Below are 15,210 nucleotides of genomic sequence, written 5' to 3'. Positions count from 1 at the left end.
CAAGCACAGAGTATGAAAACCAGTTGTAACAAGAGTGACTGAAAAGATTTTTACCCAAAATATGTGAAGAATTCCTAGCACCAGTAATCAAGAGAGGAACAACAGAATAGGAAAAAGCAGCAAAAAAGTCACTAGAAGAATTGAGATAGGTGACAGGGCGTGGCCTAGGCTGGCTGGGAGGAGAAGCCTGGAGGGACCCCAGGACCTGCACAGCATGGCCTCTCAGGACCCCGCATGTAGCACTTCACGCAGATTCCCACTGAGATGTGGACGCAGACACCCTGAGGAACTTGCTACCGTGCCTCTTTCAGGGCAGCCCACCCTGGGTCCCCAGACCTGGGGCGTACTTTTATTTTCCTCCTTCCCTCTCTTGTTCAGCACAAGTGTGCTCTGCAGAGCCAGTTTCTCCCTTACTCCTTCACTTTCTAAATAAACCTTGTTACTTTGGGCTTGTCTTGTTCAATTCTTTGTACAAGGCAAGAAGGACCTGGAACACGTTTAATTGTTGAGCCATTTCTAAAAGGAACTACCCAATAATAGAATCACTGCTCATAAAAGGATCCAGGTCCACAGGGAGCAGGAGTCCTCCAACCCCAAGCAAAAGGAACCCAGGTATATGAAGGCAGGGAGGGGGTAACACCTTGTAGGACAAAAGTAAAACGGGAAAAGTGCAAGAGAATTCATTCTCTTAGGTGTATCTTTTTTCTAGCTATTGGAGGGACACACCGTGCACCAGCTATTACATGCCCTTTCCTTCTGAGGGCGCTGTGTTTCTGAACGCCCTGCAGAAAGGGCAACCTAAATGTTCCTCCCTGGAGTAGGGGTCTGGCCAGCTGGAGATAGGACAGGCGGCTCATTGCCTCCCCTTTCCCACCCCTGGGAGGACTTCCCTGAGACTGAGTTGATTCAGATTTCTGATTCTCAGAAGGTGGCCTCTTGGAGCTGAGCACTCAGTCGCTTTTTGTGGGGGCCAACACATAAGGCGCCTCCAAGTCTTCATAGAGTCTCCCCGGGTTGACGGGTCGCACTCCTTGTCCCCCACTCCTGCTCTTCGGAATACAATGGCGGTGCGTAGAGCCAGGGCTCTGCTTTCTGGGTGACTCAGGCTAAGACACATTATCTTTTCTCCTCAGTGTGATAAGAGTTCAGAGCAGATGAGGATGTTTCCACCACCACTGCAGCCCCCATCCCCACCAACAGCAAAGCACTGACGGCGGACCGTCTGCCAGTGGGTTGCTGCTAACAGCAGTACTTTGGGGACCAGGCTGAGAGAGGAGCTTGCTGCCTGAGGGTAAGATCGAGTGGAAGCGGGGGTCCTGGGATGCAACCCTCAGATGCCCTGGGCCATCTTCACCACTACTCTTAGAGCCCCAGGCTGTGACTGATCTCCTCTCTTGCCTTTACTAAACCACCATCTTCCTTTCTTTATACACAGCACACAGGCGAACACTGTCGGGATGCATTTAACGACCCTTGATGCTAAATGAAAGGAAGAGTTTGTTCAGATCGCCTCTCAGGGACGTGAGCCCAGAGGCAGGGCTGGCTTCCACAACCACAGTGACACAGCAGTGTTTGTTTGGTTTTTTAACTATATCATTAACTGACCCTAAAACCTCTGATTGCAGAGTCCATGTGGAGGCATCACACATTCATGCACATGAATTAATGAGTCCAGGGTTGCTATTCTTTTCCAGGCAGAGTAACACCAGCTTCAGAACCTTCTCTGCTGTAACAGCAGTGTTTCCCAATGACTCCGTTTCCCCAGAGTTGAGGCTGCTCCTTATGTCAGATCCAGGTCAACAGAAGGCAAAAAAAATGCATGCTGCTATACAAATTAATTCCTGAAATTAAGCACTCACTGTCTCTAGACAGTCTTCTAAATTATTTAAAGGATCCAAGCTGCTTTCATTATGAAAAACAAAAGCCCTTGGATTATCAATTATTATTGATTTCAAGAAAATTCAAACCTAGAAGACGAGTCCAGGTTCAGAGCCCATACTGTAAAATATATAATGCAAAACAATTTAAAAACTAGCGACAGTGCTTTTTATCTTAAGACTGGAGGTAAAAGCTATTCAATTCTTTCTTAACAGATTTTAAGGCTCATATTCGGAATTACCCCCTGTAGTGGATTGACAACTGGTGATCAGCTTATAACACCCAGCTGAACTGAGTAAGCATGGCGCTGGGTGTGGGAGGCCTACCTGGGGACTGTTGCCAGCAGCATAAGAGGCAGACCTGGAGAAGAAGAAGGCTGTTGGTAACTGGTAGAAGCAGTAGGGAGCCTGTTGGAAGCTGAGAGAAGCTGTAAGGAGCTGTTGGTTCGCTTGGAGGACCTTATCATGCTGGTTTTCCTGATGAACTCAGCTGTTCCCATTGTCCAAGGAGCTCAGGACCTCATTGGCACTGAGAATGGCTTCGGTTCCCTTTGGGGGAGCTCTGGTCCTCACTTTGAGCATCGCTTTCTGGCTCCGGAGGGGAAGAAGATACACTGCTCAGTCTCCTGGAGAAGCTTGTCATGTTGGCTTTCCTGATGGGAACTTGGCTTTCCTCATCACCAAAGGCGCTCGGGAGCTCACTGTTGCGGAGGATGGCTGTGGTACCTTTCGTGGGAGCTCTGATTCTTAATTTGGCGTCACTTCCTAGCTCCAGTGCAGATTCCTCAGCCTGTTAGCACAGGTCCTTCATCCCACTGGCACAAACTTAATAGATTCCACCACTGACCTTTAGGCCTTCCCAGTGCAGATCCAGGAAACAGGCCTGCACGAGACATTGTCCTGGGCTCTAGGCCTCCAGCTAGACTCACAGGAGGCACTGTTATGGGCTCTAGGTCTTCAGCTGAACTCATGCAGGACAGTACGTGGGATCCAGGCCCTCAGCTGGATTCTTTGGTCTTTAGTGTGTGACAGACTTCCTGCACTGTCTTATATATGATTCTTTGGGTGACTATTATAAAATACGTGTCCTGTATTATATTGTTCCCCCAAACCAGGACACCTCCTGATCAGTGGAGGTTACATTTCAAGTCCCTCTGTCGAGACCTAAAACTGTGAATATTATTGAACCCTTTGTGTACTATGTTTTTCCTATACGTATTTACATAGGATAAAGTTTAATCTAGAAATTAAGCACACTAAGAGATTAATGACAATAACAAGAAAGTAGAGCAAATGCTGCAATGGGAGTTTATCCTATGGGAACATATTGAATAAAATAAGGGTTACCTGAACACTGCTCCTACATATCACGGTAGCCAATCGGAGAACTACCAAGTGGCTAACGGGGCTGCGGATTCAGTGTGGATACACCTGATGAAAAGAACCATTCATAGGACACAACAGGACAGCAGGAGATTTTATCTCACTACTCAGAACAGCACACAATTTAAAACTTATTGTTTATTGCTAGAATTTTTCATTTAATATTTTTGGACCATAGTGGTCCACAGAGAACTGGAAGTTCAAAAAGTGAAATCAAAAGTTGGACACGGTGCCACACATCTGTAATTCTAGTTACACAAGAGACTAAGGCAGGATCACAAGTCTGATGCCAACCTAGTGAGACGCTGTCTCAAAATTTAAAAATCATATAAAAGCCTGGAGATGTAACTTCCCTAGGTTCAACTGTCCATACCACAAAAGGAGGAAGGAGGAAAGGAAGGAAGGAAAAGAAAATGAAAGAAAGCAAAATCAAGGATGGGTTGAGGGTAATACCATATTCTTTTATCTCTCTGTTTAAAATCATCTCCAAATCGTGATTTCTGAGGTAGGGCTCTGTAATCTATAATAAAGGAAGTACATCCAGTGACTTGAGAGATGACTTGCTATTTTATTTCCACATCTTACTTTGGGGGGGATCTGGTGGCAGAGGTTGGGGTGGTGGTGACAAGGGGTGGCAGAGGGGGAATAGGTAGGTAAGAAAACATCCCCTGGAAATCTGGTGATTTACTGGATCTGTTTTGTAAAAGAAATCCAGGCTTTCTGTCAATCATTGAAGACATGACTTCCACTCAACCTGAGTCCTTCTTTCTCAGATGCAAAATGAAGAGAACAATGTCTCCCGCACCTGTCTCACAGAAATCTTGTGTAGAATAATCACAATAACAGGAAGCTCTCGGTTAACTGTAACTCAATTTCTTCGTATGAACCTAACAGAGTAACTATAGATAACAGACCAATAAGAAATGGGATTCGCGGGATTTTTTCTATGTCCTCAGTGAATTATATCTCATCCACAGCTCTAGTCCTGAACGGGAGCCCAGCCCCTGTTCTGGCTTTCATTTAGAGGGAGGAGGTTGTAACTGGTCTGTGGTCTTTATCGCCACCCAATGGTCAGTTGGCTAAAGAACATCAAAGTATCAGCGGATTGGAAGCCTAAGAAAATGAATTTTAAAATGAGAAAAGGAAAAAATGGAAAGAAAGCTTTTGTAAATAAGGAGGGAAGAAGGGTTGAAGGGAGGATAGGGGCACAGGAAACAAATGACTTAAGTTATATCATATACACACACAAATTCCCTATGATGAATGTGATCATTGCTTATGCCTATAAAGTACCAGTAAACTTAACAAAAAAAAAGAATTCAAAGTAAACCACCTGCTACTTTAATTCATCACTTAATTCATGTCACCTGGGGCCCTACACTTGAAGAAACCCATTAAAAATCAAATATTTATATTGTGATATGAATAGATCCTGATTATAGTTGTAAATTTAGAAATGTGTATGTACTATATACACACAGATATGTATCAGCACATCCATGCATATGGCAATCACTGTATAAGCAGATAAATATATAAATGTATGTGCATATTAATGTATAAACAGATGAATATATAATATATGAAACAAAAACCTGTAAAAACAAACTTTTACAGCCTGAAGGCATTTATGAGACTCCATTAAATGCCTTCATTTGCTAAAGAAATGAATTTTCACTTAAATAGGGGTTATAGCTCAGCAGCAAAGGACACGCCTAGCATACGCAAAACCCCAGCTTCAGTCCCAAGCATCAGACAAAAATATTTTACCTACGGATACAGGTGAAATATTAAAAGCGAAAGTCAAATCGTAGATTTAAATCCATGTCTTCCCATGGCAGAGAGTGAGATCTCCCAGCATCCCCATTTAAAAGGCATGAATCCCACGGAATTATGTTCCCACTCTCACCCCCTCATCTACCTTTAATGACTTCCTTACTCCAAATACTACACAGTACCAACCCTGGGGCTAGGGTTTCAATATAGGATTTGGAGGCAGACAACATTCAACTCATAAAAGGTAAAATGCAGGAGGGGAAAGGGATCTTGTCCAAGTGGGGAGCAGCAAAGCCACTCCTGCTCTCCCACCCTTCCACACGAGCCAACACGCAGACGTCCAGGGCACCGGAGTCTGCGGGAGAGGAAAGGGTTGGAGGTGAACTGACACGTGGTTGGTCTCTTCCCTGTGGCAGGCCACGGGGCACATGCATCTCTTCTAGGTAATTCCATAGCAACCCTGCCAGAAGGGGACTGTCCCGCTGTACAGCTGAGGAAATCATGGCATACAGAGGTTGAGTAACTGCTTCGGACTCTCGTGGAGGTGGGATTTGAGCACTTTTCACTGCACCAAAACAGCCCTGAGAGGGGACAGAAGCCCACGATCTAGGTCAGGGCAGCAACCTCCTACCAGATCAAGGGTCCCAGTGAGCTCTCGGAGGTTCTCATCCCTGACTAGCTTCTCACCAGTAAAACACGTGATGCTTCGTTCGTAAGGTTGTTCTGAGGATTAAATAAAATCCCATGTAAGAACTGCTCAGCCCAAGCCGTGGCTGGTCACCCTCCTGGTTTCCCTCTGAGAGTCCACACTGACCTGGCAAGGCAGCCTCGATGGAAATAACTAAGCATCTGCCGGTCCCCCAGCACGAAAGATTACAGGGAACAAAATGAGTGAGAACTACATTCATTTTCTTCTCCCTGCCAAAAGCTCTGCTCTCCTGGTCGAAATATTCTGAAGTCAGTCAGAGAGGTAGCCAGCCCTTTGGCAGGCTGAGACACAGAGCACTACCATCCCCTACAACCTCAAAATGCCAGGCCTCAGCTAAGTGCCCATCTCAGGCCCTGGCTTCACCAAACCGGATCTGCGAGTACATGAGCTGGAGTCTAAGAGCCAGAGAACCTGGAGTTCTCACATCAAGGAGAGAGTCCATTTGTCTTTCCTCTTACATTTCTGTTCTATCCGGAAGTACAGCCAATTGGATGGACTCCCCCACACAGGAGAGGAAGGACCTTCCTCCATCCACTGATTTAAATACCAGTCTCTCCTGGAAACACCCTCACAGGCATATGGGAAAAGTAACGTTCTGCTAGCTCTTGGGGCATCCCTGAACCCAGGGAAGTGGATTCCTACAGTGACCATCGCAACAGCCTTAGCCCCTCACTGTCCTGCTCAAGAGCTGGCTTCCTTGTGGTAGCACCACTTCCAGTGCTGATGCTCCTGCACCAACACACTGTCCCGTCAGCTTCCATCCCCTGGCACATGCTCTCCTCTGCCCCCGTGCTCGTCATCCTACCTGCCTTGAAAGCTCCTGTTTATTCTTCTCCCAAGAGCCCAAATGTCACCTCTTTTAAGAAATCTATTTCCTCGGCGAGAACTGGCTGTATCCTCATTTTCACACCATTTTGTTGATCATTTCTCACATATTGCAATGAACGGCATCATTTGTCTTCCTACCAGACTGTGAGACCCTAAGAGCAAGGGCTGTGTCTTACTCCTCTTGCTGTTCTCAGTGACTAAATAACTAAATGCTGATTGACAGAGTGAGGTCTCCCTTTGTTGTGAATTATAATAAACAGCCAATGCTCAATTTATCCTCAAATTACCTACCTTAAACTACTCCCACCCGTTTTCATGTTTGTTTGCTTGTTTTACAGGATCTTGAACTCCTGGGCTCAAGCAATCCTCCTGCCTCTGCCTCCCTAGTAGCTGAAAATACAGGCAGGTGCCCCTACACTTGACTTCTCTTGTTTTAACTTGTCTTTCTAAATATGATGTCTCTGATGTTAAGTCTCAGAATTAAACTTTTTTCACTCCCCATAAGCTCCATGCTGACTTCCACTTCTGCACACAGCTGCCATTGTGACCTGGGGCCATGCATCGCACCTGCTTTGTCAGCAGGGATAGGAATTTGAGGAAGCTATGCTCAAATTGTTTTCTTAGGTGCTTGAGAGACTGAGACGGTTAACAAGCAAATCAGCCTCACTATTCAAATATCCAGTGACTAAATCCTGCAAAGCATACAAACCAAAATCCTGCAGCAGAGCCTGTAGGCAAAACCTATACTTTCCCTAAGCCTCCCTAAAAGCCAAGGATCACTTTCTATTCCACGGCGGCCTGTGTGGTTAGGAAGACTGTGGGCACTACTGCCCTGAGAATACACCAGCTTCTCCCCTTGCAGATTTCCTGACTCTATGCAAAGGATTCCAGCAAGAGGAGGAGTCACAGAGCTGGCAGGTCTGGGTGCCCTGTTTAAATAATGCCAGGGTCTTCCCGCTACCATGTTACTTGACTTTCTTATCACAATCCCACCTAGAGCAGACAGCATACAAGCCAAGGACAGATCACTCCTGGTAAGTCCACAAGGCCTAATTTGAACATTCCCTTTAACATTTTTCTCCTGGAGCTGGTTTTGCTTAAGCAAGGATTCTGACTAAACTTTAGGATACAGACTTGAACGCTAGGTCAAGCAGAGACTAAGGACCAACGCAGTCATGATGTGATGCTGCTTGTCTTGTTTCCTCTTAGGAAAGCAGACGTGGAGCCAAGACCGAGCTCTCTCCTCCTGGAGAGGACCTCCTCAGGGATGGAGAGGCTGGACACAAATGCCTCCAAGGATCAAGGGGACTGCCAGTTAACAGAGAGGTATAAGCAAATCTACCTCCCCCTGACCTATACTATCATCTTCATCCTCGGGCTACTCCTGAATGGCGTTGTCTTATGGCTCTCCTGGCACCAAACCAAGCCATGGAGCTGTGCCACCATCTATCTGGTGAACCTGATGGTGGCCGACTTGCTTTACCTACTGACACTACCTTTCCTCGTCGTCACCTACATCCTGGGTGACAACTGGCTCTTCGGGGAGCTGTTCTGCAGACTGGTGCGCTTCCTATTCTACGCCAACCTGTACGGCAGCATGCTGCTGCTGACCTGCATCTCCGTGCACCGCTTCCTATGCGTGTGCCACCCACTGCGGTCGCTGCCCTACCGGACCCGCAAGCATGCCCAGCTGGGGGCTGCCACCACCTGGACCCTGGTGGTCCTCCAACTGCTACCCACACTGGCCTTCTCCCACACAGACTACATCGATGGCCAGACGATCTGCTATGACATGACCAGCCCTGGGAAGTTTGACCAGTATTATGCCTATAGCATGGTTCTAATGCTGTCTGGCTTTGTCTTTCCTTCCTTGGTCATCCTGGTGTGCTACTTCCGGATGATCAGAAGCCTCACCAAGCCACAGGAGAACATCACAAGGACAGGCAACACGGCCCGGGCCAAGTCCATCCGGACCATCCTGCTGGTGTGCAGCCTCTTCACCCTCTCTTTCGTGCCCTTCCATATCACCCGCTCCTTCTACCTTACCGCCCACTTCCTGGGCTCACAGCACTGCCAGCTCCTGATGGCAGCCAGTGTGGCCCACAAGGTCTGGAGGCCTGTGGTGAGCATAAACAGCTGCCTCAACCCCATCCTCTACTTCCAGTTAAGAGGTAACAATGGAGCCAGGCTTCTCCAGAAACTGAGGCAGAACAAGGTGGATGAGCACCCCGCTGGGGCCACAGGACAGGCGCCCAGGGTCTGGGGGATCTGGGTACTGCCAAGGTGAAGTCTGGGGAGACAGGCTCCATGGCTAACCAGGACTTGTTTGAACACAGACTAGGGAGGGGAAGTGGGAGGGGACGTCAGACCTCCTAGAAAGGGTCCTGCTGAAAAGCATTTTACGTTGATGTTAAGAAATTTTACAGTAAGAATGTGGAGGGTACTACCAACACTGAGTACTGCCGGTTTTCTCTTATCACTCAGGTCTTGGTTCAAATGTCACCTTTTCAAAAAGCACTCCTGCCCACCTCAGCTAATGTTGACCTCTTCTCCCAGAACCCAATCACTCTTTATTTCCTGATCTGTTGCCTTTGTGACACACCACTCCCACGACTTGTCAGTTCACTTACTCAGGATCTCTCTCTTCTCACGAGCAGACAGGCTCCAATCAGACAAAGGCCACATCGTACTGCTGAACTCAAACACCACCCTCCCCCCCCCCGGGACAGCCCTGCACAGCAGATGCACTCTAGACAGAAGCTGAATGAGTGAATGAACGGAAAAGTAAACAAAGCCCTTACTAAGAACACCTCCCATGCAGTAACGCATTTAATCCTCATTCTGGCCCATGTAGTTTGAGGACACTGCCAACCCCACTTACAGAAAACACCGAAGCAGAGTATTAGGAACTTGCCCAAGCTCACCAGCTAGAGGACGCCTGGCTATGAGGGTGGAATGGAGGCTAGAAACCAGGGAGCGGCCTCTGAGGCACTTGCATCCAAGCCTGAAGCTCAGGCCCCATTCAGGAACCAGCCCAAGTTTCCCTCCACAGCAAAGCTTTTGTTCTAGGTCAGCTGCGTCACTTACACTTGCTGCATCTGCAGACCGCTGAGCACACCTCCTGTGCTCTCTTACTGCAGTTCTTAACCAGTGCTCCAGTTAGGAAAACCTCTGCCTTTTTATTAAACGTGGTATCTCAGCTTAACACACACACGCACACCAAAAATAAGCTTTACCTTTTCCCTAGTCCTTACACGAAAAACCTAAAAAATCACTGAAGAGCCAAAGCAATCAAGAAAGACAACCTTTTGAAAAAAGCATCCCCTATTTAAATAATGATCTCTAAGGTCAGAACTAAACGTGTATCTAACAGTTCAATATAACCTTCCCATGGAGATGAGCAAATCCTTCTCCTAAGAAGCGTAACCCCTCATTACTAGCCCACTCTAATTAGGGGAAATGTGTGAGTAAACCGTGCGTATGTCTAAATTATAAAATTTTATTCTAAAAGTATAGTTTATTACTTTCGAGGCCACACAATAATTAGAACTAGACTAAGTGTTGCTTAGAGAAAATCCTCAGGATAATTGGCTTAATGAGTAGGCAAGGATGTTTTCTAATTAGCAGGTCAGCTGTTGCCATATAAATGTTTCTATAGGAGATGTAAGAGCTAAAAATTGTTTGCAGCTATAGAAGAAATCACGTCAGTTGTTAGTTTTCCAAATGAGCCATTTAGGCAGTGAGCACGAGAGAAGTCTCAATGGACAGGGTGCGACGCGGAGGCGGGGAGGGGCACGAAGGGCATTCATGAGGATGCTGGAGGCTGGAGAAACATCAATCGGAACTTCCCAAGCAGAGAGCATGAGAGATCTGCACAAGTAAACTCAATGCGTGTGAGTAATTACCTGGCTCCTGAAAGGGAGGAACCGGAGACAATGTGGGAAGGGTGGTCTGAAGTGTGATTTCTGAGCGCCAATAAAGTCAGCAAAAGCACCACTTCTCAAGATGGGGGGGAGGGGGAGGGAGGACACCAGTGGCATTTGAGCAAAGAAACACGATAAAGGTGGTTTAGAAACTTAATCTGGAAGCTCCCCAGACTTGAATAATTACAGAAGAGAAATAAAATGTTAAGACTCCTGCAAGGTCTCCTAATTTGGTCTTCTTCTCTTCAAAGCCACCCTGCACAGCACCTCCAATTTTCTTTGAAACAGTGTTTTCCATCGCTTCCTCCCGGGATCAGCTCCTCCCACCCATCTTCAGTCCCACACCCTCTTGCCTGCCTTCTAGCCCCACCGCTGGGCGGTCCCTGCCGCACCTTCCACTCGGCTCTTACACAGCTCCTGGAGTTCCACCCCCACCTTTACCTGCCCCCCCACCTACAACTCTGCACCCCCCCAGAGACGCTTCTCCAAACGCCTATGTTCTCCTCTCCTGTGACGCTGGGGCCCACCACCTCCCGCTGGCTTTGACCCCACGGAACACTTCTGACTCACCCATGGGCCTCACCACCTGGGAGACAGGTTCCTTTATCACCCCAGGTCCGTTTTCTCTCCCTCACTGCGCCATCTTCAATCTGCAGAACACAGAAGCCTAATAATATGCTGAGCTGGGCAGACAGTAAGCAAGGGTGAGACGTATGAAGGGGAAGATGACCCACGTCAGAAGACCACTGCCACAATCCAAATGTACAAATGGTGGGCAAAACTCTGGTGGCATGAGTACACCTTAAATCTTAAAATATAGGAAAGAATGAAGAGCAGGAAAACGTTCAGACATGACTGGTTAGGAAGACATAACAAAATGACTCTGACTGCAAGCCTGAGGACTGCAAAGAATGATAAACTGGCATGCAGCACAAAGAAGAAAGTACTGTCTGGGGGGAAAAGCAAGGGAAGTGGGGAAGGAGGCAGGGAGGGAGGGAGGGAAGAGGGATGGGCTTGCACTGTGGGAGTCACACGAGAATAGCTAGAGACCTCAAGGTGGAAATGGATGAGAGGCAACTTCAACTTGGGCTCCGGGACTGACGTTATTGTGTAGACAAATATATATTCAAACCCGCATCACTAGCTTGACTTCTCTCAGGGACAAGCGAAGAAAAAGAACGTAAGACCCAGGATACAAATGAACCGTAAGTACTGACAGGACAGAGACAGGGGTTGGGCCCGGTAGCACAGCATGGGAATATCAAGCAAATGAACAGTCTCAAGAGAGGGAGAGCAGTTAAGGCTATCACATGAAACAGACTATTCAGAGAATAAACAGTCATCTCAGCAGGGCTTCTCCTTCTACCCACTGCTCTCCTGGAGCACGCTGCGCCCTTGTACCACCTGTGAGAGGTATTACCTGAACCCTCTTCGCGCCCCTCTTATAGGATCTAGCAAAGGCTTGACTATGTGGGTACTCGTTAAATCTTTGTGGAATAAATGAACACAAAGCAAATGGTCTTCTCGTGTATGCTTTTCTGAAATTACTGCTAAATCCAATTTATGAGTGTGCACCTATAAAGCTAAATCACAGCTGCTTGGGATTCATTTGTTGCGACACCACCAATCCAAACCAATGCCAGAACACACAGTACTTCTGAGCATTCTTTTATTTTTTTGCTTTGATTTATAGCTTTTAGTCTAAGGACTAAGACAGGGGAAGTTTTTCACAAAATCATTTGCAATTAAGCATAACCAAGTTATAAAGTTGTGTACTCTCCTTATCTTTTATTTTCTTATAAACAAGCTCAATCTCTTTATAATTTAATTTCTCAACTCTCTTTTGTTGAGAGTTTAGATTTTATTATTTTTTAATGTATCAAACTACTTCAAAGGTAATAGCTTCTTTTTATTTTATTTTCTTATAAACAAGCTCAATCTCTTTATAATTTAATTTCTCAACTCTCTTTTGTTGAGAGTTTAGATTTTATTATTTTTTAATGTATCAAACTACTTCAAAGGTAATAGCTTCAAGAAGAATTTCATGATACAAAGCAGAACTTATGTTCTTGAAGCAAGCTATAGCTGAGCATTTTTACAGTGGTTAAATCACAAACACAAAGCAAAAATTGCCACTTCAAGAAAATTAAAGAATCACAGAGTCTGAGAATGTTCCCCTCTCCAGGTGGAAAAACACATTAGCAAAGAGACCTTTATAAAGCATTAACCCAACAAATAAAGCAGCAGCCACTGCAGGCTCCTTATGAGCTCTCCTTTATAGTCTAGTTTCGTGCAACAGTGGGCTACAATTTTTATTGCAATTTCTACCTTGAATTCATACTCATTACAACACAGCTGCTGCCTGCCCTACCATCCCATTTCACTGAAATTATTCGCAACTACACTCTAGTGACTTGCCAGTTGTCAGCTTCTCTCCTGCTTGATTTTTCCATGCTATTTGTCACTGTCACCCGCTCTCTTCAGCTCTCCCTTGTTTCACAGATGGTCCCTCTTCCTGCTCTCCAAAGCCGATGTGTCACAGGACTGTGTCCTGGACGCTCTTGCCCGCCTACCCCGCACTCTTCCCTGGCCAGTCACTGGCTGCCCGATAACTGCAGCGATGCTCCCAGACCCTCTCCAGGGCAATCTTCTATGCTGAAGCCACCTTCTTCCCGCTCACAGCTGATAACCCATACAAGTCTCCACAAAGCCAAAACTGCATCCATTTTCCTCCAAACCGAACATCCTGCCTGTGGTCCTACTGGTCAAGTGGCACCACCAGCCATCCAACTCAGAATCTGGGAGCTACCCTTCATTCTGGCTTAGCGAGGCCTCCCCCCGCAACTCAGAATCTGGGAGCTACCCTTCATTCTGGCTTAGCGAGGCCTCCCCCCCCACCCCAGGAAATGGTCACACTGTGTTAGTTCCACAGCGCAGGTATCGCCGCAGCCTGCCCCGCCTTCCCTTCCTCACTGCCACTGCCTTACTCTGACTCCCAGCATCACTGCTCTACTATCCGCTCTTTCTGCCTCCATATTTGTTCTCCTCTGCCCCCAATTCACTCTCTTCCTAGTTTCCAGTCATCTTTCCAAGACGTAAATCCTATCCTGACAATCCTAGCGTGAAAATTTCCAAAAGCTCGAAACACTAAGATGACAAACTTGCATGGGGTGAAAGGCCTCCAGTGATTTACCTTGTACAAATACTTTCTGTCTGAAGTCCCACATTCTTTCACTCCATTTTCATTAACCATCAGCTCCGAGACCTCTTCTCATTCTTACCCTGCTTCTCACCTGCCTGGAAGTGTCACCCTACTCATCCTTTACAGAGCACAGCTCAAGGACCGTCTCTCCGGAAACCATGGACGCTCCTAGGCTCGCTAATCCTTAAGTCCCTAGGCACTGCTGGCGCTATCAGTCCTCCCCACGCTGTACCAGCCTGCATCACTGACCCTGTGCCCATTTCCTGCACTCATGAGAGGGGTCTTGAGCAGGACGACTCCACGTCTTCCACACCTCTGAAGCATCAGCTCCGGTGAAGGGCTTTGGGTTCAGTGATGTCACATGTGAGTGATGACACGGAAGTCCTCACAGATTTTACATCCGCAAGCAGCATCACGTGTTACAAGCGCTGTGCTGGGCTTCCTCCACTGTTAAATTTGTCTGAATCACAAGATGGTATCAAAGATAAAGCATCCCAATTCACTATAAAATGAAATACTGTATTGAAGTCTATGCAATGCTACAAATTTAAAAAGCATGATTACAAAAGCTTTAGTTATTATACCAGCAAGGTAATTTTTTTAAAAAACTTAAGTACTGGAAAATAAATCAAAACTTTCTAAGAACTCAAATATTTCCACACAGAGGACACATACATGTTATCTTTGAAAGCAATGATACTGCAGTGTTTTTCCTCTGGACAGTTCTCTAAGGAACCGTTTGTTCTGCACCTGACTATGATGGCTGTAACACAAATGTATATCTATTAAACTTCACAGAAATGTGAAACAATCAGACACAGAAAACTACTTTAAATTCCCATTATGTGACTGACCCTCCCGTCCCCTAAGCTTGGAACCCACCAGAACCTAGCTTTCCTCTAACATGCCACCTATTTCGTGGGCGATGACCCGAAGTCCTGAATGCCTGTCTCCAAGCTCATCTTTTCCCTACCTCCACACCCCGCCCAACTTCAGCTATCAACACAGGGCCGGGTTCTCCCTCCAGCCCGATTATTCTCAGCACAGCTCTTGACCTCAGTTGCTGCCCGCCAGTGCAAGCCCAGCTACTCGTTCTCCGCCCACTCGCAACGCTCCACCAACCACATTTCTTACTCATTTTACCCTGTAAAACATGAAGGGCAGGGTGTGAGAAATTTCCCTGTCCTAAAACTTTCCCTACTACCAGCACATGGAAAGACAGAATCCCGAAATAAGTAATTTTCTTCGGAAAACTGAAAAAGTCTCGGAATTGAGAAAAAAGTAAATAAACCTTGCAAGAAGCTTGAAAGCATCATTAACTCACACTTGAGCCACTGTGTCGGAGAAATCTTCGGAGGTATCCTACTGACTCTCCATCCTAGGGCCCCAAGGGAATGTGCCCACAATTTATTTAACACACCAGACACACTTCCTGCCCTCTGGAGCTGACAATCTAAGGAAGAAACAGAAACCCACACGCACACTACAAACATTTCATTACAGGAAAACATA

General features: G+C 46.6%; 1 protein-coding gene across 1 annotated transcript; it reads left to right on the top strand.

The window, feature by feature from the left end:
- The first annotated feature begins 7,712 nt into the window (after positions 1 to 7,712).
- LOC102028916 (P2Y purinoceptor 3-like) lies at positions 7,713 to 9,187 on the top strand. Its single transcript, XM_005393109.2, is given in 3 exon segments — positions 7,713 to 8,431; positions 8,434 to 8,741; positions 8,743 to 9,187. Coding segments are annotated over 3 exon segments (1,101 nt in total). The 5' UTR covers positions 7,713 to 7,756; the 3' UTR covers positions 8,861 to 9,187.
- The last annotated feature ends 6,023 nt before the right edge of the window (positions 9,188 to 15,210 follow it).

The sequence above is a fragment of the Chinchilla lanigera genome, unplaced genomic scaffold (assembly GCF_000276665.1).
Source record: "Chinchilla lanigera isolate Chin_1 unplaced genomic scaffold, ChiLan1.0 scaffold00047, whole genome shotgun sequence".
In the NCBI taxonomy this organism is placed as follows: domain Eukaryota; kingdom Metazoa; phylum Chordata; class Mammalia; order Rodentia; family Chinchillidae; genus Chinchilla; species Chinchilla lanigera.
Note: the sequence above shows the minus strand (reverse complement) of the source record. Positions and strands in the feature narration are given on the sequence as shown.